Source organism: Elgaria multicarinata, chromosome 10 (genome assembly GCF_023053635.1).
Source record: "Elgaria multicarinata webbii isolate HBS135686 ecotype San Diego chromosome 10, rElgMul1.1.pri, whole genome shotgun sequence".
Classification (NCBI taxonomy): Eukaryota; Metazoa; Chordata; class Lepidosauria; order Squamata; family Anguidae; genus Elgaria; species Elgaria multicarinata.
In genome coordinates, this window is record NC_086180.1 from 34,824,179 (window position 1) to 34,849,595 (window position 25,417).

General features: G+C 39.0%; 1 protein-coding gene across 1 annotated transcript; it reads left to right on the forward strand.

Moving 5' to 3' along the window:
* Positions 1-2,483: 2,483 nt before the first annotated feature.
* On the forward strand, positions 2,484-23,739 carry METTL14 (methyltransferase 14, N6-adenosine-methyltransferase subunit). Its single transcript, XM_063135382.1, has 11 exons — positions 2,484-2,599; positions 3,909-3,997; positions 5,630-5,717; positions 9,516-9,596; positions 10,151-10,238; positions 11,512-11,602; positions 12,499-12,640; positions 14,655-14,747; positions 16,080-16,196; positions 19,757-19,967; positions 21,868-23,739. The coding sequence occupies exons 1-11, from the start codon at positions 2,534-2,536 to the stop codon at positions 22,170-22,172; spliced, it is 1,371 nt and encodes a 456-aa protein (XP_062991452.1). The 5' UTR covers positions 2,484-2,533; the 3' UTR covers positions 22,173-23,739.
* Positions 23,740-25,417: the final 1,678 nt, after the last annotated feature.

Consider the following 25,417-nt stretch of genomic DNA (forward strand, 5'->3'; position numbering starts at 1 on the left):
GCCTTGTTAGCCCTCATTAGAATTCCTGCTTATTACACATCCGTGCAGGGACGTTTGTGTTTTACATGACAGTGTCATGCAGTTTTCAGAACTTATATTGCAGTAGTTATGACTGGAAGAGTATAGCAGTACACCAAAACATTTTTTTTAAAAAAAGAAAAGATATGGATAGGAAATCCGGTTTTTAAAAAGGGAATCATAATATTCATATAGTTTAGGAATGCAGACTCTGAGCAATTATCAATTAATGCCCTTGTTTTTATAAAGGCTTTGAAATCCAAAGGTAATGCATTATTAGGGGTAATAATCCTAGTAACGAATACGATCATCCAACTCACTGAAATCAAAAGGATATAAAATGTTTAGCTTTTGCTGGATAGTGCCCAATTATACCGATGGAGCTCCACACTCTTGAATTTGGGCAGGCTTACAAAAGAAGGTAAAAGTTCACCAGCCACTTAAGCCAAGTACTTACAAGATGTCTGGGCTGATGTTGGCATATAGAATCTTATGCGGGTGATTTCCTACTGGCCTGGATACATTAGTTGGGGTGATTCAAAGTCTATTTTAAGATGTAAAGGTGGTGAAACCCTAGTTCTTTCTTTGTATTTATGTTTCCATCATGAGGAGTGGGGATACCCATACAGTCGTTTTGGAATGTGCAGCAGTGTGCAGCTGCTCATAGAGAAGAGGCTCCTAGTGGTATGCTCATATGATTTGAGGTGGGCTAATATGTATTTGAGGACGAACAGCTGCTCAAATTCCATTTCCCTATTCATATTTTGTTACTACTACTATGAATGATACAGGCACCCCATTTGTGAGATTGTAGCAGACAGCAGCTCTTATTGGACAGTCTCCTGGAGGTCTATTAACATGACCTAGAGTGATTCAATATATCCTTGAGGTATAAAGCTACTGAAATCCTAATCTTTAGTTTAAATTGTGTTTCCATTGTGAGAAATGGGGACACGCTGCTTAAGAATGAGTCGCACATAAATGAACTTTTAGAAGACCAGCCACAACCATCTCCTAGTGGACTGATCATGTGATCTGATGTGCTTGAACGCTCTTGTGGCAGGGTTGGGGAAAGAGCAGAAAATTAAAATTGCTGCTATTTGTTCAGGCTCCACTTTTGTCTCACTATGAACAACTTGATGGCATTCCAGAAAGTACAATGTTTCTCCAGGAAGTTTGTAACAATTTTGGCATGTCCACATTTCTTTGATTGCTGGAGCAATAGTTGAACAATCAAGAGCCTGTCAAAACTCTTTGAGAACATGAATAGTGTTTAAGATTGGTGTAAAAGGAACTCTGAAGTGGTTTTCAGTAAAACAAAGATAATCTACAATACTAGGGCAAACTTACATTTTCTACTTTGTCAAATACTTGTGACAGTAGAATGCTAATTATATCTATAGTATACATGTGCTCACAGAACTGAATAGGACATATGTCCTGTGTTCACTTTTCTTAATTATATTTATTTTAATGTAATTATTATAAATTGTTTTTAAGTGTGTTCTTAATAAGATTTCTTTGATTTGGACACCAAATTATCTCTGTCATACTCTGTAAAATGTCAGGTTTAGTCATGGCACCAAATAAATAATAGAAATACTAGACATATCTGTCAAAACATATTTTTGCTTTAATTTTAGTGTCTTTCAAGTTTCCATTTTATTTAAAATATTGTTATGAATAATGAAAAATCTAAAAAAACCTAATAATGCAGGAGAGTAATCTGTCCCATGTTAAAGAATTATTCTGGAATTTCCTTAAGTAAAGACCATGAAGTGTAGGAAATTAACAGCACAACTCCATCCACATATACTTAGTAAGCCCCATTGCTCATGGTGGTATTTACTAAACATGCACAAGATTGTATTATAGTGGCCTTTAATGGACAGCTACACTTAGAATAGATTTTCTGTAAATTTGCTGTTTTAAAAGAATGATCACAAACTGCATCTGTCTGTTAGATGGCATATCTGCTGCTCTCTACATACTTGTGTGGCAGGAATGTAGATCACTTGGGGTGCCCTTCAGATGTGTTGGACTACAACTCTCATGATTACCAGCCAGCATGCCCAGTGGCCGTTCAGGCTGGGAATCATGGGAGTTGTAGTCCAACACAACTAAAAGACACCAGGTTGGGAAATATTTACCCTGGAAAAATAAAATGCTTGAGCCAAAGAAAGAAAGAAAAGCAATAAAATGTGAATGCCAAAGCCAGTTTGAAACACTGTTTTATTCATGTTAACTCTTTCTAAAGTATTTGCATGAACCTCCACTTAAACCTCCCTTCCCCCCCCCCCCCACTCCCACAACAAAGAAGTACCCAGATGCAGCCTTGCCCTCAACAAGAATGGCCGCTCAGTTTCCAAGTTCTGCATTATGAATTCATCCCCATGCATGTACTGGCAATTCCTTACGTCTATGGTACTGGCCAGAGAGGAGGCGGAAGTGTCGTCTTAAGTGTGCGCTGGAGAGGAGGCGGAGGCTCCTTAACGGGCGCGTCTGTTGGAAGAGGATGAACAGCCGCCTGCAGGAGATTAGAGAGCGACAGAAATTGCGCCGGCAGCTCCTGGCTCAGCAGGTAGGCAAATAGGGAGCGAGCGGCCATCCGGGGACTGGCCTTGGCCGTTACTAGGCTGCGCTGGCCGTTCCCCAAAAGGCGGCGGTGGCGGCGCGCATGCTCGTTCTGTGCTCCGAGGGTGAGGAGAATGGAGTCTTATAGGGCACTTCCCCAATTAGCATTGTGATTATTATTGGCGGGCTGTGGTGACGTAAAGTTCGAGGCGGGAGGTCGGAGACTGTTTCGTGGCCCCCAAAGGGGGCTACTGACGCCTCCTCGTCGCCATGGGGATGAAGCCTGGGAGCGTGTTTCTGCGTTTGTACAGCGCCCTGCACATGATTAGGCATTTTTACAAATATACATGGGGATGGTGTTTCTGTTGCCCTAAAGCAAGGGCGGACAAGCCCCATTGAATTCAGTAGGATTCATTTATTTATTTCATTTATATCCTGCCTTTATCCACTCCAAGGAACCCAAGGTAGTGTACATAATCCTCCTCTCAATTTTATCCTCACAACAACAACCCTGTGAGGTAGGTTGGGCTGAGAGTCTGTGACTAGCCCAAAGTCACCCAGTGGGTTTCCATGGCCGAGTGGGTACTAGAACCCAGATCTCCCAACTCCCAGTCTGACACTCCAGCAGCTACATCACACTGGCTCTCTGTGTAAGCAAGCGCAGTTTGGGGCTGTAAGTGTACTCATTGCCTTTAGTGAATCTTCTAACTAGAGAGTTGTGTTCTGCATTTTAAGTAGCTATTTCATTAGCTCAGCCTTGTTTTTAATCTCACCTAGTCAGCATAGGTGACTAGGAATTTTAATTCAACAAACGGGTCCACCAAATTAGACCACCTAAAATAGAAAAACAATGGGGTAAATGGGAAAATGTTTGTTATAATCCAAGGCATTTTGGACCCTGATAGATCTGCATTAGAAAATTCAAAATACAGAAGTTTTATTCACAAATGTAAATATATAACCTGTGCCCAGGACATTTTCCTTTTTGGCACGCATTAACATCAGTTGAATTTCATTTCAGCCACAGGGCTTTAAACAATGTGTTTCAAGAAAAACAAAGGATGTCTTTAAATCCCTTTAGGGCACAATCCTATGACTGTTTAGACAGAAGGAAGCCCTACCTCTTCCAGCATTCCCCAGCCACCATGGCTGTTTGGAGGATGCTGGGAGTTGTTTTGTTTTGTTTTGTTTCATCTAAACAGCCATAGGATTGTGCCCTTATAATTAGACATCCTTAACTTGCTGTAAATGGTGAAAGTATGCTACCCTTACATTGAAGCTTTTACTAATGATTCCTTTGTGTTTTGCACTTTTAGTTGGGAGCTGAAAGTGCTGATAGCATTGGTGCAGTATTGAATAGCAAGGATGAGCAGAGGGAAATTGCTGAAACAAGAGAAACAAGCAGGTTTGTTCTAAAAAAGGTCTGCATTTCTCATAATGAGAGCATTTCATTGACAGAGAAGAGACTGTGTTTGCACGTCATGATAAGTCACAGTGATTTCCGAGCCACAGTAGGATCAGCGTGGATTATGTGATGTCTACACCCCACAAGCCATGCTGAGAAACCAAGTTGTAGTTGGGTTGTCTAGGATAGTGCTCTGAGGGTGGCTTGTCATGACTTCCGAACTTGGCATCATAGCTTGAGCCAAGTTGCTACAGAGCTGTTCGGCAAGAGTGACAAAAAAACCATGCCACTCTTCGTAATCTCGTCATTGCCACCTCCAGCCTGTTTCACCAGTGTCTGCCCCTCCACTGATGCCAAAACGGTACTTTGGAAGGACTGTTACTCGTTCACTCTTTTCAGTGCATCAAAACTTAGCAAATGGGACTGTATTTTTGAAAATTATTATTATTTTGTCAGTCTTTCTCAAGAGTGCAGATTTGGCCATCTGATATGTGTAGTCTTGGCCAGTCTATTTCCTTGTACTTTCCAGCTGTCAAAGGGAGCACTGAAGTGGAGTAGGTAACATACAAGGAAATTGACAAGACAGGCTTCATATAGTTTAATTTGCTCACATTTTTGAATGGAGTAAGTACATCAAAAACCTCTTGCTTTTAAGTTTTGAACTGACACTTGTCAGTGTTTTCCAACCTTTCAACGCTTTCCCAAGTCTCCAGCTAGTTAAAAAATGGGAGTTTTTAATTATTATTCTTTTCTCCATTTCTAAGCAAAAATTTGGAAACAGATTCCATTGTTGGCACAGAGGAATTGAAAAATAAGATGATGTCTTCATCAGTATGATCTTTGAACATTATTTACAATCCTATTTAGTGGCCTTAGTAAGTTCTCTAAGGGCACAATTCCAGGCATGCTTAGACAGAAAAATGTCCTACGTGGCTGACTGGAATGTGCTGGGACTTTTTTCTGTCTAAACGTGCATAGGAACGCATCTTAAAGGTTGTTGCCTGAGTTTACACTTACGGCAAACCTTCATACCATCTGGGAGTTCCTTTGTATTGCTGAATGAGATGCCCTGCAAAATATGAAAATTGTCATGTTCAGGATATAATTAATGTAGTTAATAGTAACATCTATATGGCTATACAGAAAGGGTCAGTGCGTATATAATGCCAGGCCATGGATTAGCAAATAGAACAGGGCTCCAAACTGCTGTTACCTCTGGACTAGTGAGAATCCACACAAGAAAGTTGTCTTGTATATGAATTCCCAGTAGCCCAAAGATACATAAACAAGTACAATTCAGGAAACAAAATAATCTCTTAACTTTATTCCCTTACACACCTCTGATTCCATTCAGAAGTTTAGCCCATCAACTAGCAGTAATAAAGGTCCTTTCATTATCAGTTGAAGGAGAGAGAGAACCTGCTTCAACATTGAGGCTGTTTGAGGCATTCCTATCCCCTCCCCAAAAAAGGAATTCATGATGTCAAAGCCAATGAGATGCCAAAATCAATGACATAGGAACCAACACAGAATCTTAAAATAAAGGCAGAAATAAGTAGCGGAAACTTTTCAAACCAAGTTATTTATGGAATGTGTTATAGACTAGTATGCTATGATCTTTCACATTTCCAGGGCTGCTTATGATACATCGGCACCAAATACCAAACGCAAATTTCCAGATGAAGGAGAAGCTGATGAAGAAGAAATAGAAGAATATAAGGTAAGTGAATGATGAAATAACAGGTCTTTCTATAATGGAAACATATGGTTCCAAATCTTTCTAATGGAGTTATGTTAAATTCAGTGATCTGGGACATTATGTTGCAAAGCATCTCTATAATAAGTCTAAAATTTTCAGAGTACCTTGACAATACCTGCCTTAATACTTAAAGCCACAATGCACAATTTAGCGGTTTTAAAGTTTTAAGAACCCTCCTTGGTTATCTTTGTTAAAATGTAATTTTGGTACAAGACCTGGGAATAGTTTGATAACTGTCTCTGGGAAGAGAATAAAATACAAAAATATTTCTTAAGACATTGCCTGCCCACAGGCTTACAATCTTAAAAAACATGCCTTTACAGCATATTACACTGATAGTTGTATATCCAGCCACTGTCTAAAACCTTATCTCTAGTGACATAAGCTTGTCTTAACATAGGAGAACATTGCCAACTTTTTTTATTAGGTGTGATAGCTCCAAGTACAATGTGAAATAATAAATCTATTAAAATGAGACCTCTGACTTTGTCAAGTTCAGGAAAATCCAATTAAGAAGCAAGGAGTAGTTAAGGGTGGATTCCTGCATTGAGCAGGGGGTTGGACTCGATGGCCTTGTAGGTCCCTTCCAACTCTGCTATTCTATGATTCTAAGATCCAGAAAAGTGTGTGCACCCTCTGCTAGTACACCTCATGTTTTTCCCAGGTATTATTCTTCCTCTTTCCTCTCGCTGTCTCCTCCCACCCCCCAATGTATTCTTAAGCTGCTGCTTGATTTTTCTCCAAGCTCAGAAAGCAGTTTGTCAATTAAGAGCGAGAACAATTTAAACCAAGATTTTTTAAAAAAACTGAGCACTGACAACATTTTCCACTTAAACTGCTCTGGTACTTAAGGACCAGTCAATCTGTAAGCACCTTGAAAACAATGCAGTGATTACTAGAAGCCAGCATGGATTTGTCAAGAACAAATCCTGTCAGACTAATCTGATCTCATTTTTTGATCAGGTAACCTCCCTTGTGGAGTGTGGGAATGCTGTGGACATAATATATCTTGACTTCAGCAAAGCTTTTGACAAAGTGCCCCATGATATTCTGATTAATGAACTAGCTAAAAATGGGCTAGATGGAACAACTATAAGGTATATCCATAGTTGGCTACACAATCGAACTCAAAGAGTGCTTATCAATAGAACCTTCTCAAACTGTGGGGAGGTAACGAGTGGGGTACAGCAGGGCTCAGTCCTGGGCCCAGTGCTCTTCAATACTTTTATTAATGATTTGGATGAGGAGGTGCAAGGAATGCTTATCAAATTTGTAGACAACACAAAATTGGGTGGGCTAGCTAATATCCTGAAAGACAGAAACAAACTTCAAAGTGATCTTGATAGGCTGGAGTGCTGGGCTGAAAACAACAGAATGAAATTTAATAGGGATAAATGCTAAGTTCTACACCTAGGAAAAAGAAACCAAATGCACAGTTACAAGATGGGGAATACTTGGCTCAGCAATACTACCAACGAGAAGGATCTTGGAATTGTTGTAGATAACAAGCTGAATATGAGCCAACAATGTGATGTAGCTACAAAAAACCGAAATCCTATTAGGAGATATATTAATAGAAGTATAGCTTCCAAATCGTGCGAGGTACTGGTTCCCCTTTATTCAGCACTGGTTAGGCCTCATCTTGAGTATTGCCTCCAATTCTTGGCACCACACTTCAAGAAGGATGCAGACAAGCTGGAGGGGGTTCAAGGGAGGGCAATGAGGATGATCAGGGGTCTGGAAACAAAGCCCTATGAGGAGACTGAAAGAACTGGGCATGTTTAACCTGAAGAAGAGAATCTTGAGGGGAGACATGATAGCACTCTTCAAATACTTGAAAGGTTGTCATGCAGAGGAGGGCCAGGATCGCTTCTTGATCATCCCAGAGTGCAGGACATGGATTAATGGGCTCAAGTTACAGAAAGCCAGATTCGAGCTGGACATCAGGAAAAACTTCCTGACTGTTAGAGCAGTACGACAGTAGAACTAATTACCTAGGGAGGTTGTAGGCTCTTCCCACACTAGAGGCATTCAAAAGGCAGCTGGACAACCAGTTGTCAGGAATGCTTTAAGTTGGGTTCCTGCATTGAGCAGGGGGTTGGACAAGATGGCCATATAGGCCTCTTCCAACACTACTATTCTATGATTCTGTGACCTCTGTGGCAGAGGAATTTGAAAGGCAAAAATAGTCTACATTGTAAGTGTATGCAATTATTTTACAAAAGGTTAAAGTGAGAGGGAATCACTTTTGTTTTCTTTAGTGATGGGGTTGTGGAAGTGAATAATAAACCCATGAGGATCTATTCCGTATGAGTTCGGTATTAGTCTCATTGGGGTTGTTCACAGAGCACAACAGGCTGCAGTGGGTGTGTGGGTGTGCAGCTACCATTTTGAATTTCGCACCCTTGCTTGGGGGTTGTCATGTCGTGCAAACCCAATGAGCAGGGATTTTGTGAGGGTTAAACAACCTTTGCGTAATTCAGGATCTGTTTTAGGACTAAACAACCCTTGTATAACCTGAGCAGGGATTGCATGTATACGACTTGTCGTCTGATCCTGGTCACTATGTCAGATGAATATCATGCCTTTGGATGCTCCATTCCACTTTTAAGTATTTTGCATTTCATCTGACGTTATTTGGGAAGGATCAAATAGCTGTTTTAAGGTCACCTTTAAAATATTGCCACATATTGCTTCAGTACCAAGAGTTTTGTTCTAGTTTTGAGTTTTGCAAATAATTTGAGCTTGTCTTCTAAATATGACCTCCTACTGCATTTTCTGCCTTCTCTCTTTCTCCTCTGCCCCATGTTTGGCAGTGCTGCTTTCCTTCTCCAGCTGTGTGTATTTGGAATGGTGGTGTTTCCATTTTTTCATTCCCTTGGAACATAGATAATGTCCCACCCTCTTCTTTCCCCGAAAATATGGATTGGGGAAGCATCTTCGAGAGGTTGGGACTCTTGGACTAGAATGCAGCAGAAGATAAGTAGGTAATAAATATCAGTCTGCTTGCTGGAGGACAGAAACTGAGTGCTTTCTTCTTCTAGTTGCTGCTTGCTGAGTTTCTGACTAGAACTTCCTGTCCCACTTGTGTAATCTCTCCTCTACCCTGCCGATCCCAGGACTCTGCTTTGGAGGAGGGGGAAGAGAGGGGAGAGTATGACAGTCCTGGAAATGAGCTGCCTGTCTTCTGACAGGGCCAGCTGTGGAATCCTCCCAAAGTCCGAACAGTTGTGCTCCTCCCCAAACTTGCTGCAAGAGTCTTGCACCCCTACAATAGTCTTTCCCCAAACCTGGTATTGGCCCTGCTGTATTCGGAATGATGAGAGTTGCAGTGAAGCACATCATCTGGAGGGCACCAGATAGAGGGAGGCTGCTCGATAGAGTAGCTCAACTGACAGTTGGAAAGCCATAACTAAACATGAAGAGTCCTTAACTAGTGATGTCTGTCAGCTTCACTTAAGCTTCAATTTAATTCACTTTATCCAAATGCATTAGGTATAAAAGTTTCATTTCTGACCTCTTGACCTTGTCCCTCTTTAAAGTACGGAGGCTAAAGTAAGTGCTTCATTAACCTCAGTTACGACAAAGAGGGGCATCAGATCGTGTTCTGTCTTCCCAAACTTGCATTGGAACTAGTCGTGATCTGGTGTTGCAGGAGGCTGATGTTCGTAGACTTCTTCCTTCGTTAAGAAGCAGAATGATAATGAGAAGAGAATCATCCTGTCCCTACATGCATATAAAATGTGCTTTATTCCAAAGGATGAAGTAGAACTTCAGCAAGATGAAGAGAATCTGCCATACGAAGAAGAAATTTACAAAGATTCCAGTACTTTTCTTAAGGTAACCAATTCATGTACCTCAGTGTTGACATTGGTTTACCTTGCATTGTTTTGCAGCTGAACTAACTGCAAATGCAAATTTAGGAGTTGAACATCCCTGTTGGATTAATAAAAGTTTCTTCATAAAGATCTCATATAGCTAATTTAATTTGTAAATTCTTTTAAAGCCACGTGACTAGCTGCAAATACTAAACCTGCAGTAGTCCAAAATAATATGATAGCTTTTTGAAAGCAGGCAAAACGGCTTGTCTAAAAAACTATTGCTATCCTGTTTGGTTAGCTGCCTGCTTCATGTCCACTAAAGGCAATTACACAACTTTGAGTGTTCAAATTATGTATTCTTTGTTGCAAAAGAGATGAGCAAATATTTTATGTATTAGGAGGTCCTTCACTCTAGCAAGTTAGGATAATAGATCAGTGGTTTGGAAAAGACCAGAAGATAATCTAGCCAAACCTTGTGCATAGAATTGAATCTTCCATGTGCAAACAACACAGTGTATACACGATCTAAGTCATCTTCCCAATCTTTATTACTGGTTGTTTTTCTTCCTGTAGGGGACCCAAAGTTTAAATCCTCACAATGATTACTGCCAGCACTTTGTTGATACTGGACACAGACCTCAGAACTTCATCAGAGATGTGGGTATGTTAGACAAACATAAATTAGCAGAGAAGTGTTTCATATTTCCTGTATGGCTTCAGTATGCCGGTTCAAAGAGGTTTTATTCAGTGTTTCCCTGAGAAAAGATGGAATGACAGATCTTTTCAAATCTGTCTATTAATGTAATGCCAGCAGAATGAGTGGTGGCTTTGGAATATTAAAATGTGTTTAGACAAATTTGAGTAACAACAAGATTTTATATTTATATTTATATACACCTAGCATAATCCTATGTGAGTCTGTACCTTCTTCTCCATCTTAAGACTCTGACTGTGCAGACTTCAACATCAAGTTAGCTTTTTTTGTCTTCCTCACCTCTCTGTGCCTGCCTGATGAAGAGATCTGGAGGTCTTGAATGCTTGCCCACAATTCTGTGCACATTTGGCTTTTCCTAATAAAAGTATTGCTCTGACTGTGGATTTTTGGATTTTTTTTTCCTTTTGGACCAACACAGCTTACTTTGTTTTACAGTTACTTTTGACTTCTGAAAAAAATGCAAAACATCTTATTTCAGAAAAAGTATTGTATCTCAGGTATTTTTATCTGTCTTCTGAATACAATGTATCATTTGTTGTATGATTTCTTTTGCAGAAATTAACATTTTTCTTATATTTATATGATATGCACATTGTGATTGGGCTGAAGCTATGCAAAATGTTATAATTCCTCCAAGAATCTTACGCACAGATAGCAAAATTTAGATTTTAGGCAGTCCTTTGCCTAATAATATAGTGGACATTCCACCAGACCAAAAGGCATTAAACACTCACTGCAACAAACACTCTAATTAATTGGTCATGAGGCATGCAGAGGCTTCCAGTACTAAATCAGTCCACAATACAAGAGTTTCTATTATGAGTAATGATGGCAGGCTTGAAACACGCACACAACAGGAAAATCTTTTAAAATTAGGAATTATTATTTATTTTATCTATGTCATCCTTCTATATGGTATGTAAAAGAGTAACAAAAGCGTATAGTTGAAAAAAAATTCAGAAATATTTAGGATAGATTGCCTTTGTGATCTAGTCTAAGATTATATGTGTCATAGTTCTTGAAGTTGTTTGTTCACTGAAACTGTTAGCAGTTGGGTAGAGGACTGGGTGTAATTGTGGTATTGAGTTCAAGTCCTTATTAAAGGAAACTGTTCATGCTAGAGGGTGTATCATATAGGTCAGGCCTCTTTCCCTGTGACCAGACGAAAAGGCATTAAAGTTTCATTCTGTAACATACAACTGGCATGTTTTCCTCTTAGGCTTAGCAGACAGGTTTGAAGAATATCCAAAGCTCCGGGAGCTCATCAGGCTGAAGGATGAGCTAATATCTAAATCTAACACTCCCCCTATGTAAGTACATCTAATGGGGTGGATTCTTTTCTCCAGACTGGCTTAACATCAGCTGACTGCTAACTACGATCCTTTCTTTCAGCACCTGTTTAAGATTTGCATGTTCTATTTTTGGGTTGTATTTATAAAATAAGTTATGTGGACTTCAAATGAATTTATCCATTTTGCTGAGGTTATTTGATTTGGTGGCTTAATTGGTGTATTTAAAACCAGATTTTCTTGAGAGGCAGTGATTACTCTTGAAAACTACCCCCAGATCCCTCCCCCACTTGCAAATAAGTACAAATACGTAAAGTCAACCAGTTCTGGATTAAAACTGGTAAATAAGTCAGTAAGAGAAGAGAACATTATACTGTGCCAATCAGCTATAGTAAGGATTGTTTTTATTTTTGTAGTGCTCTTAAAAAGCTATCATGCTAGTTGTCTGATCAATTTTCTGCGAGAAAAGGCCTTAGAAAAGTCATTGGATGGAATTTTGGAGTTAAACTGGGAAATTGACATTTAAATTTAATTTAAAATGTGCTGATTTCAAAATGCAGTGCTCACAAACTTGATTTTTCATCTAACAACTAATAATTTTTGCAACAATATTTGTAAAAATTAATAGGATAATGGTAGCCAGATCAGGTTTCAGACTTCGTTTTCTGTGTTAGGGTTATTTTACAAATTTGAAGTGTTACACTCAAACCAACAATACTATTTTTGGGTAGGTTCACTCTAGGAACTGTGTTCTCAGAATGTGTTGCTATTTCTATACTTAAATGATAAATACTTTTGTCAACATGTGGAAGTTGTACAGGATCTGTTTCCCTGTTAGATAGTGAGCCCTGAGAAATTATCAACATAGAAAATACTGCACTGATTGAAGCAGTTTTATTTTTCATTTGTGTGGATAGGTATTTACAAGCTGACTTGGAGGCTTTTGAACTTCGTGAACTCAAGTCCACGTTTGATGTGATTCTTTTGGAACCGCCGCTAGAAGAATACTACAGGGAGACTGGCATTACAGCTAATGAGAAGTGCTGGACTTGGGATGATGTGAGTTTGATACATGAAAAGATGACATTAAGGCTGCAATCTTATTGATATTTTTCCAGCCAGCCATGCTGGCTGGAGCAGCTGGGACTTGTGGGACTTTTTCTGTCAAAACATACATAGGTTTTCATCCTAATACATTTTTAGATATTTAGTTTGTCTTCCTAACCTGTCTTATCCAACCCTTTCCCCCAAATTTAAATCCCTGTGAACATCTAGTGGCTAAAAACTCACCACTCTACAATGCAATGGATTCCTGCCAGATTCTCTTAGTATCCTCCAATTTGTCTCTCCTCTGTCATGGTCTGTCCTAATCCACCACCACCATTTTTTAAAAAGCTAGGACTGTGGAACCACAAGAAAATTCTTCTCCTGCCATTCTCCAATACTTCTAAAGTAATCTTATCTACACTCTTTGTCTCATACAGTTTTGAAGCTATTGAGGACATAAGCAAGGTTACCTAATAAACACCGACAGATAGATCTTTTCCTAGAATAGGCTTCTTGCTAGCAGTGAGACTGAAGAATTGGTTGGAACTGGTAGCGATTTATTCATGGTTGAAAGATGCCACTTGTTGATTGCCTGAACGATTACTTATTTATTTGATTTAAACCCCGCCTTTCTACCAAGAAATAGCACTCAAGGCAACAATATTAAAGATGTTGAGAGGTTTTTTTTTTAATAAGGAAAAATACATTTAGGGAAGGGTATGGGATTTCCCACAGCATCTCCAGGTAGGGCCAGAAAAGCCTTCTGTCTGAAAATGCCGAGGGCTGCCGACAGTCAGTCCAAATGCTGAAATTGAAGGGCCAATGGTCTGGCTTGGTATGAGTTACTTTCCTCTGTTCCTGTATTTTCTGTTAAGCCTTGAAAGCAGGAAAGGTGAACATTACCCAATTCTGTAGTTTTGCCATCCAGCTAATATACTGTGCAGCACAAACTGCAGCTGTAACAGAGTGTTGGTCTACACTCACCTGGTTGTAATAAATTGATTGGGAAATAATATATGTGATGTCCCAGGCAATTATGAGACTAATTATGATTAAGGAAAGCTGTCATGCAGTGGAAACGTGAACCAAAAGAGCATTTTCCTTACCCCTTTTATTATATTAAATTTAATTCAATTATTTTGGGAGGAAATTTTTTTTTTGAATTGCAGTTTGTGGGACAGCAGTCTTGTCTGCATCTGTAGCTAATTATGGCTATGCATTTTTTCTCCAGTAGATTTTTCCCCTCCTGCCCCTATTCTAACACTTACATGCTTTTTCTGAAAGTGGAAATGAAAGATGTATTAATTATATGATATGCTTACGGCAGTTTCTGAGAAGGCGTGAACACATAAAATAAAGTGAAGCAGAGTAGCATTGGGCAGTATTCAATGGTAGTCCTACCCAGACTAGGCCCATTTACTTCAATGGATCTACTCTGTATAGGAGTTTCATTGGACACTGTCCTTTGTGCTTGAAAAATTAATGAATGGCACTAAGCTAAAATATTTTAGCTAAATGGAATTATACACTGGGAAAGTAAAAATGCTTCTTTTTAAGATAGATTTACCGTATTTCTTCGATTGTAAGATGCCATCAATTGTAAGATGCACACTAATTTCAGTACCACCAACAGAAAAACAGCTTTGATTCTAAGAATAATAATTGCACCTGTGATTTTAAGATGCACCCCATTTTTAGAGATGTTTATATGGGAAAAAGTGTGTCTTAGAATCAAAGAAATATGGTAAATCTTATTTGAAGCCAGTAAAAATCCCACAATACAACAGATATGGTTTATATTAGCCTGGACTGAACTGAATCTGTTCATTTAAATATTTTTACTTCTATTTAAATTAAGGATGTACATGACAAAAACAGAAGGGAATGGCTTTGTAAGTATTTTAATCTGGTTTGAGGACAGAGTAGGGAATTAAGTGATTTGTTTGAAAGACAGCTTATCAGGATGAACCCCTTGTACATATTAAATATTTCTGTTGCAAACATTACATTTTTCTGCCTTTTGTAGATTATGAAAATAGACATCGAAGAAATTGCTGCCTCACGATCATTTGCCTTTCTTTGGTGTGGTTCTGGGGAGGGCCTGGATCTTGGCAGAATGGTAAGATGATGCTCTACATGATATTGAGCCACATAATTACTCAGGACTTGTAAGATGGATCTAGTTTTATTCAGGCGTTATGAATAAGCCCAATGTGTGATCAGGGCTCCACCAAATAGCTCTGCCCATAATGGTCACACATGGCAAATAGCTGCTTCTGTGGTGTCTGTGCTTACATCACGTCCAAGGCTACGGCTTTTGTACGTTCAGCTGTTGGTGCAAAGGCCCTCTTCCTACATACATTGTATGTGTGGATACCAGAGGATGGCGTTCTTGGCATGGCCCCACTCTGCTTGCATGTTGGGCTTACTCATAACACCTGAATAGGGCTTCTGTTCTTGATCTTTATTTTAAGTGATCTCTTACTGTTTTAGTAATGGGTTAAAGCAGATATAAAATCAACTGGATGCTAATCCTTATTTTCCAGGTGAGCACCTGTGAAAAATACTGTGCACTTTGTAGTGTAGGTCTTCCATTATTTCTCCAGGACTAGGGTGTATTCTGATGTCTGAACTTTTTGTTGAATGAGTCATTACAGACGCTATCCTAAATATTACTTTTCCTGTGAAATCAATAATTTCTTCCACCTGTTGCCAGTATTTGAGAGTAGGGATCTGATTTGCTCTTGCTTCAGTTTTATGCAAGCTTTTTATACTAATAGAATTGTAATAGTGCATGAAACTTGTAAGGCTGTAATCCTATACACACAAGGGCATAATCCCCGTTAAACACAATGGAAAAGTCAATATGCATAGAATTTTGCTGTGTGTGCTTAGACCCATCCTGATGCATCTACACAATGGCAGCAGACATGTAGGCAGTAGTGTATACACCACTTCCGTTAGATGGCGTACTCCATGAATAATCTTTAATCGAGTCTCACCTAGAATAATTGCAGTGCAGATGTCAAGGAAGGCTGATATAGACATTTCTTGGTGGAGGAATTTCTTAAAAACTTGGGATTTGATTGAAATTTGCAAACGTGAGGAAGAGTTTTTTGTGTATGTCATAACTGAAACATTGGGTTGGATCCATATTTAGGCGTTCGGGTTGATTTGTGAAAATCAAGCAGAGGCACCTTCCGTGAGCAGAGCTCATGAAAAGCGCTTTTGCTTGAAATTTGGAAGATCACTTCAACCTCACACACATGCCACAGCCCACCCCGTTCAGCAGGGTCCTCTGTGTAACATTTGGGGCTGTTGTGGGAAGGAGGGTCAGAGAAGCTTGCTTCTGCTAGGTTCTCTGCATGTGCCTCAATCTGGATCTATCTCATTGTTCCTGCACTTTGGTACATTGTACAAAGCTCTTACATTACTTTGTTGAACATTTCAGTGTTTGCGCAAATGGGGTTATAGGAGATGTGAAGATATCTGTTGGATTAAAACCAATAAAAACAATCCTGGGAAGACAAAGACTCTGGACCCTAAGGCCGTCTTTCAAAGAACAAAGGTACAACTTCGACTGAATTTCTTCCACCCTCTCTAGTTTAAGGGAAACAGTTGCAGATCAATTGGTTTCTCATACTTTCTTTTAAAAGTGGGTTTGTATGATAATGATTTTAGAAAATGAATTACTTAAGTTTTAACATTTGTGGACGCTTCATTCCATCTGAGTAAATATTGAAGTATTCTCTGAGTAAATATTGAAGTATTCTGCATCCAACAGCTTCATGAAGTTCTTCTGGGAAACTTTTGAATGCTGTTGTTCACTCATCTTATTGAAATGCAGATCAGATAGGGTAAAGCTTCATAGAAATACTTTACCCTTCTGTCACCCTTCAGAGAGATGATGGAAGAGGGGTAGAATGCCTTGTATAGTGTTCTTTGTGCCAATCTGTTGCTATAGTTGGGACTGCAATGTGATTGACTTTCATTTTGTTAACTATTAAGACCCCTTCATTGAAATGTAAATCAAATATGTTGCTAGATTGTGTTCCCTTCCCTTACAGAGCTCAATACATTTTCCATTGGAACCACACCAGTTGCTTAGACAACTCTGCTTCTTACTAGAGCAATCGTTTTAGAGAAGGGCAGGTGGTAGATTACTTTCTGTTTGATAGAATGTCATTAGGAAATGATATGGCGAGAAATTAATTTAGTGCAGAGCGAATTGTGTAAGGCTTGCTGTCCTTGGAAAATGCCATTAGGGCTGCCTGGTTGTTGTTGTTTCCAGAGGTGTAGCTTTAGTTTAGGGCTTTAGCATATTTTATACAGGTTTAAGAAAAATCTGATGGGTGCTTTCCCTAGGGAAAAGCAGTTGCACATGGCAGCAATTGGGCTATAATTAACTATACTCTCCTGTGCCTTTTTAAATCCAGTTTGCTTTCTCCTGAGATAGATTTTCCCTTGGAAAAGCAGCATCAGGATTTGTTGCATATACTTATAATGTAATTGGGTCCTTGGTGTTGGTGGGTTTTTTAAAGACGGTTTCCTTCATACAGCTTCATTGGCATGCATAGGGATGGATTCAGGTTTAGTAATAATTAGAGTAGATCCACTGAAATAAATGGGATTAAGCCCATTGTGCTTTACTAAAGTACAGGAAGGAAGAACTATGGTGAGTTTGCAACAACCTGGATTTCATTTGCTTATATGCTTAATGTAGTAAGGAACTGAGGACACAGTATTTTAGTAGTACTTTCACAAATACCAATCTGTTCATTAGTAATAGATTTTTTTTTTATGGATGGCTAAGATTACTTAGGTCAGCTGTGCATAGAACAAAGTTGTGGAGAAATTTGTTAAATCCCATAACACGGCCTGGTCAACCAGTGAGCCTGCCAACATATTTCTACCCACATATACCTATGATAGACATTATGATGGCATGTGGGAGGATGGGGTAACTCAAATCTTCCAGGGTTGTGCGCCTTCTCTTCTTGGGTGTCTGGAAGCAATTCTTGCTACTCCCCCAGCTACCTGGTGAGTGATTATTATAGGCCTCATGTGACATCTTAGAGGCAAGGTCCTTTGTTTGTAATCTTTATTTGTGACTTATTGTACCTCTTTCTCAAATAGCTTCTGTTACTCTTATTCATTTTTCAAAATATTGAAGAGGAAAATGTGCGAAATGATACATGTTGACAGTGATGTTTACTTGTATTCTGCTTTTGCTCAGGCATGCCAGTTTTTTCCTGATTGATGACTTTCTTGATGGCCTTGAGTATTGCCTTGGTTGTTTTTTTTTAACTTTTAATACAGCACTAACATTGATTTAAATCAGTACATCATTTATGTAAACCTCAGTGCTATATCACTGGCGGCTGCATTACAGTGAATGAGAATTGCAATCTGTGTGAATGGACCACATGGTCATTTTTCTTTCTCTAGTTTTTTTGGAATTACAGCTTGTGCTGAAGATTTGGAAATGATTATTCATTCATGTCTGCAATTTTGTGAAAACCATCTGGTGACTTCAGTAAATCAGCATTTTATGATCCAGGGGAAATTGCCCATTTGGGTGTTGTTCTTCCAAAACCAGATTAATCTGCACAACCCACAAGTAATCTTGCATGAATTATGTAGACTTCCTGCGTATAGCCACTTGCATTCATTTTTATCCTTAAAAAAGAAAAGGCACTCTTTGCTCGTTTAATAAGCACTGGGCTGTTCTCATGGTTATCTAAGCCAGTTAATAATGACTCCATAGCATACTGCAGTGAACCTCTGAAGAAGATTTGGGTTTGTGGAGAGAAGCTGTATAAAACTGGAAATGTTTTAGACTTTTGGGAAATTTCTTATTTCCACCACCACCAATCTGGAATGTAAATATATATTAAATAGAAACTGTGAGTAACTGTGGATGTGGACCTTACCTGTTGAAGCCAGGAAAGGATTTTATAAAAACCAGGGTCCCACTCTGGACTGGGAATCCTGGACATACTCTAGAGTAAAAAAAGAAAGAAAAAAGGACAATGTCTTAGCTGCTAGTTGAGCGTTGGCACTAAGACTAAGGGGACAGGTGTTGATGAAAGAGGAGTGAATGCAGGGGTCCACACAGATTGGCTGTTCTTGGTACACAACCAAGATTTGGGCTTGTCCCAGAGGGAGGGATGTCATGCTGAATTCTGGAGCCTTGAAATTTTCCTCCCTCTCTGCCCCCACCCCAAGCTCAGGAGATCTGTGTTGAGCTATGCATGTGAGATATGTAGGCTCATATGGAAGTTCCTCAACCTCTGCCCTCCTCTTGAGCTCTGAGCTGGAGAGAGGGTTTGTTACTGCTGCTTCCTCCATCTGCCTATCTCTTCAGCTGCTCCCTTCTCCTGAACCTTCACAGTGTCAGTATTTATTTTAGATATTTTTACTTTGCTCTTCTGCTGAAAGGGCTTCCAAACCTGCTTCCATAACATTGATACTATCAATATATCCTAAACATTTTAAGCATTCAGCATAAGAGAATAATGTGCTGAGCATTCAAGTCCCTCTATCTCTTCCCACTTTCCAGCATAAGCCAGGGCAACACACCATGAGCTGACACGGTTCACTATCGTCATCCCCCTTCTCTGCCAATCGACTTGGGCTGCAAGAGGTAGCGAATGTGCTGGTAGAGCGCAAGCACCTGCTCTAGCACCAGTTACTGTGGAGAGAAGCTGCAAAAGGAGACAGCCTTGACTTCCAGTTTAAGACAGTGGATTTATAAAATCTGCTACTTTGCTTTGCTTGAACTTTTATCTCCCATTCTAGCAGACTTCTGTTGCTTTCTTGCAGCATACTGTAACTGATTTTGTAGCAAACACCTCCGTTTCAGAATCGCTTTCTGAAATAACTGCATTCTGTAAAAGGGGTTTTTCGTGCTTTTGCTGCGGCTTAATTTCTTTACATATGTGTGACTAGGATATTCCATAGAACATCTCCATTTATTGCATTAGTTTCTTGCTAGCAAACTTCTGCTCATCAAAAACAAACAAACATGCTGTTCTCTTATACATATGTAATCATGCCTCTGTGCTTTTTATTTTTATTTTGCCTGAGAAGCTTCCCAAAACTTATTTTTTGTTTGTTTCTATTTAGGAACACTGCCTCATGGGCATCAAAGGAACAGTCCGCCGTAGTACAGATGGGGACTTTATCCATGCTAATGTTGATATTGACTTAATTATCACGGAAGAGCCAGAAATTGGCAACATAGAGAAACCTGTAGAAATATTTCACATTATTGAACATTTTTGTCTTGGGAGACGACGGCTTCACCTCTTTGGACGGGACAGTACAATCCGGCCAGGTTAGTCCTTTCATCATCTTTTTGAAGTCTTCTCATAAGAGATTAAACTTTTATAAGCATAATGGGAGTTGGTGAAACTCCAGAGGAATAGCTTTGGTAGTCCATAGCAGCAAAACACAAAATCTACTCTTCTCCCTCAGACTCACTGATTCATTAGGGCATGAATTCAGCCCTACTTAATCAGGTTGAGTGGACTGCGAACATGCTGGAGTTGTGGGTGTTAAGGCACATTAGACATTAACCTGATATAAGAACTTAAGGATGTGAATGCAAGAAGTAAATTTCTGATATCTGGATTGTAAAACATGAATGTTAATAATTTGTTCTTGGAGCATCAAACATAAATGCTAAAGAACTGCTATTAGTAATAGAAAGATTGCAAGATCGTTATTATTACAATGTTTTTCATTCTACCTCTTAAACGTTTTTTTTTAATTATTATTTTTAGTATAGCAAGCTTAAGGTTAGAGACAGAACAGTGTGCAGCAAGGCTGAAATGCTCTCCTGATTTCAGTGTTAGTGGGTTGATCTTGAAATTGTAATGCTGCACTAGCACATAGGCTAGTTCTCCCCATTGGAAACCTTTATTTGCAAGTCTCAGGCTGTTTAGATATACTGTATTTCTTTGATTCTAAGACACACTTTTTCCCCCATATAAACATCTCTAAAAACGGGGTGCATCTTAGGACTGCGGGTGCAATTATTATTCTTAGAATCAAAGCTTTTTTTCTGTTGGTGGTACTGAAATTAGTGTGTGTCTTACAATCGAAGAAATACGGTATAAATGATGATAAAATGAAGGGAGTAGTTAACTAGAATGACTAATGTCATCTCAGTCTGAGCCAGAATTGAATTCCTGTTACAAAGAATGATTTGTGTTACTTTTCTGTGCAAAATGGGTCGACCTTAAGTGGTGAAGTGATAGGTAGATATTCCCAATGCTAGCAAGGTATCACAAGGAAGAAGAAAGCTTTCTGAAGAGAAGTGTGTATAAATAAAGATTTGAGTATGCTATAGTTTGAATACTTGTTTGGTTGTATCAATGTAGGGAGCGTTACTCTAGCTCTAAAATGCTAGATTTATAAGATCCTCTATCCTCTGGTCAGGAATCAGGCATTCTCTAACAATGATAAATCCTACTTCTTAGCAGCTCACATTTTAAGGAGAACAGATAAAAGGACTCTTAAAAAAGAAAGAAAGAAAATGTTAGGATATTGGACAATTAGTTTATAACCTCGTCAAGAAAAGTACTGATGATGGTATATTTGCCTGCTTCTCTGCTCACAGTGCTGCTATACTGCACATAACACAAAATCATGGGTGGGAATGAGTGAGCATGCTGCCTCTGGTGTGCTTCTTACTTCCACTTTCAGTTAGCAACTACGTTTGCTCCATTTATAGTGTGACATCTGAATCCAGGCACTCTGGGTTGATCAGGGGTTAAACAACCTAGAATTAACCTACAATTTGTTGTTATGTTAACTCTGGCATGTTTAACCCCTAAACATGCCGGAGTTAACTTACCATGATACCTGAGTTTAGACATCAGATTAACAACCTACAAAGCAATCGTAGGTTGTTAATTGAAAGCGGAAGTGAGGAACACACTGGAGACCTTGAATTTGCTTGCTACCACTCAGGCCTGACAACCCATGGTTTAAACAACCCATGGGTTATTAGGCGTGAACCGGCTTATAGAGTGTTCAGCAATGGGAGTTTAAATTCTGTCTTTAGCATCTTGCTGCCAAGCCTAGTAGTTTGTATTTCATAATAATTTTTGCTTCTATTCCTACAATATGTCTAATGCTAAATTTATGTAGCATCGCATTAGTTCATTCTAGAAAGGATCAAGGCATCTAGCTGTGTGCATCTCTTATTTGCCTTCTGCTTATTTTCTTAGGCTGGTTAACTGTGGGACCCACACTCACAAACAGTAACTTCAATGTAGAAACCTACACGTCCTACTTCACAGCTCCAAATTCTGACCTAACTGGCTGTACAGAAGAGATTGAGAGACTCCGGCCTAAATCCCCACCACCAAAAGATCGAGGAGGTGGCGCACCAAGGGGTGGAGGAAGAGGAGGAATTTCAGCTGGCCGAGGAGAAAGGGGCAGAGAGAGAAACCGAACAAATTTCCGGGGGGACAGAGGAGGGTTTCGGGGAGGACGGGGAGGTGCTCATCGGGGAGGCTTTCCTCCTCGCTGAATACATCCAAGTCTTATTTTTGCCCTGCCTTAATACGACAACTTCCCCCTTTTTTAAAAAAGTATTAGCTCTGCTCTTTTACTTATTAACAACTCAGTCCAGGGATTTACAACCTAAATTTCTTTTAGTGCATGCTGTGTGAGCCAGCCCAGATATGGCACATCTTTTCCCTTGACAAGCAATATCCCTTTCAGTAAGTCTGAAATCAAAGCAGAGACACCTTGAGATTGTTTCACTTGTGACTTCAAGAAGTTTAATGTACCTTGTATCTTCCTTTAAAAAAACACCCCAAAACTTCAAGCAGTTCTCATAAACACTGAACAAAATTCCATTCTTGTCCATCTAGACATTTCTTCTCAGGCTAATGAAATGCAGTTTTGGTTCCCACTGCAATAATAGAAAATAGGTGCTAATGTTAAAAGAAACTATGGTCATAATGACATTCAATTAACTTAAGACTCGGGTCTATTAATTAATTTTGTATGTTTTAAAAGGTGACTGACCTTGAGAACGTAATGATTCATAGAAAGCACAGAGAAGCTATTAGCAGTATTCTGTATAACAATGTATAATCCACATAGTGGGCCACATATAAGCTGCATGCAACTCTCTATTACCATTTTTGCCCTGCCCTGCCACTGCTGGAATGGTTCCACTAGGAAAAATCACAGCTATTTTGCAGGCAAACAAGGCACACAGAGAGAATGTGCCTTGTTTACAGGCAAGATCATGTTCCCAAAAGTGTGATCCTGTTTGGAAATAAGATACACTCACCCCACATGTGTTGTTTCCCTGTGTAATTGCTGCAATTTTGGTGGCTGGCACAGCATACTCAGTAGGGATGGGGTGCGCTATCCCCCATGGGTTTGGACTGGGGGCAATGTGCTCCCTTGGGCCCCAGACGTTGTGCACCACTGACCTAATACATTCCAGTTGCATAGTCAGTCCTCTTCATATTGCAAATAGTGATTGGGTGCCCTTTAAAAATAGGTTAAATTCTTTATTAGTATCATCCAATTTCATTGGATGAAAAACTGAAGTTCAGACTTCTTGAAAAAGGCTGTTATACTAAGAGTATAATCTCTTAAACTTAAGTACCATTGATCTTACGGGGAGAAATTCAAGTATATGCTTAACCGTTGGAGTCATTGGAACTTGGGTGTTTCTAGTTTTGTCTGGATTGTGCTGTAACTATGGAGATTGCCAAAATGATGAAAGAAAATTATTTCTAGAATACTGTTTGTAAACATAAATTTGTTCACTGTTAGAGCAGCCAAATGAAATGTTCCATGTATATAATAGGGAGAAGGGCAGCTTATTTTTGCCTCTCAGACAGTTTGAATTTTGTTTTTCTTAAGAGAGCTGCTTATGTATTGATTGTATAAAATGGCATCTGCTCAAATTTTGGTCATGCTAGTCTTTAGGAGTCTGACAACGATGTTGTAAGGACTGAATTTCAGCTCAAAATTGTTTGTACTTTGGTTCCTGGAAGCCGGTTTTTAAATGTCTTTTTAAGTGAAAGCAATGGAATTTATTTTACTACTTTTGATAAACATTATTCTTATTATTTTGTTGGAGGTTTGCCTTTATTTAAATTTAGAAGGAATAATCTTTCATAACCAGGTTCTTGCTTCTCACTTTCCAGCTTCAGCTTTAAATGTTTAGCATTCTAGCTTTGCTGTATGAACTCACAGTTACTGTTTATGCATTATTGGCTTTTTTCCTTCCTTTTTTTCTTTTTTGCTTCTGTATTGGTGATGATGATTGGTGAGAGGAAATTAATTACCTCATCTTCCTTGCTCTGCACTTGTTAAATTTTGTAATAGAATTTGTGACTAAGCTGAGCTTTGTAATCCTGATATTCTCAAATGTCAGTACCTCATTTACACCATCATCATAATATTTAGAGGAAATTTTGTTCAGAATAAGTTGAGCATGCTTAATAGTTTGGGATGTATAGTAATGCGAATGAGTCTTATGTTTCCATACTAGTGCTGAGCACTTTGTTTTAGAAGCAAATAAGTAGAGGGTTAGAGTTTATATAAAGTTTTTAAAGTAACTTTCATAGAGAGAACAGAGTGTATATAATGCAGTAGTCAGCCTGCACCCTTAGATCAATTCCTGTAGCTGCAATTCCTCCTTCCCTTCAACACATTCCTTTAATTTTCTCATTAGCAAGTTAGAGATACTAGTGTTCAAAATATGATTGCATCAGGCTTATGGAATAAATGCTGTGTTGGTATTTTATTCAGAGATTAATACTCTGGTGCTTCTCATAATACATCCTGATGATTAGAAAACATGGGGCTAGCAGCAGAGCTCTAGTGATGTAGCGAACTAATTTGGCATGTGAGATGAGAGAATGGTAATTTCTGCGATATTTTAGGAATAGTAACTTGAAAATAAAGTGCCGTTCTAGGTGGAAGAGTATTTTTGAACAAAACCTGCCTAGCATATTAAGAGTGCAGCATGACTTCCAGCTGCATTTGGGAATGTTTGCAAGTGTTATATAACCAAAATATGCAGCCCCTGGAGTCATGATGCATTTTGTAGTTGGTCCTTGGTGCTGAGCAAACTTGCTTACACTAGGCTTTCACTCTCTTCTTTCATAATAGAGCTTGACATTTCTTGTCTCGTATTTCACAGTTTGCACCTAATTTACCTATCGGTGTTCCAAGTGTTCTCGAGGGGTGATTTCCCTCAGTTTGAGGGTCACAAGGAATGTTCTTAATTCTAGTTTTAATTTTGCATTTTCCATCTTTAAATTTAGAAAAGTATGTAAAGAGAAAAAAGAATTAATCAGATATAATACAATTTGTGGCAGTACTTTATTGCCTTTTTCTTATGAGGTTCTCCAAGGAGTTATCAAGTCTTTACATTACTTTAGAGATTTATGGCTTGTTACATTCAATGTCCTTGGTATGGCTATAAGTTTCTGTGTAAGTGCTGTGCTACCTGGTGAAAAATGCCGGTCTGCTATCTTTGATAGTTATCCAATCAATTATAGAATGGCTACTAAACTGCAGTGTTTAGACAGTTCGGCTTTATTGAGTTCCTACAATAGAAGAATCCCCCACTCTTCCTTAAAAAAAAAAACCACCACAAAACTTAAGCATGGTCTACTGTAGTGAACTTGAGCCTGCTTGTTTATTGAAATTCTTCTGGTCCTGCTCAGACCAGAACAACGTTGACTCAGTTCAGACAACACACTAAGCCATCATGGTTAAGCATTTTGAGCTAACAGT

Bases quoted from the DNA above. Each gene is read 5' to 3' on its own strand.
- METTL14 (XM_063135382.1), top strand. From the start codon at position 2,534: ATGAACAGCCGCCTGCAGGAGATTAGAGAGCGACAGAAATTGCGCCGG. The intron at 2,600-3,908 runs GTAGGCAAATAG...TTGCACTTTTAG, and splicing joins GGCAGCTCCTGGCTCAGCAG to TTGGGAGCTGAAAGTGCTGA. The intron at 16,197-19,756 runs GTACAACTTCGA...GTTTCTATTTAG, and splicing joins CCGTCTTTCAAAGAACAAAG to GAACACTGCCTCATGGGCAT.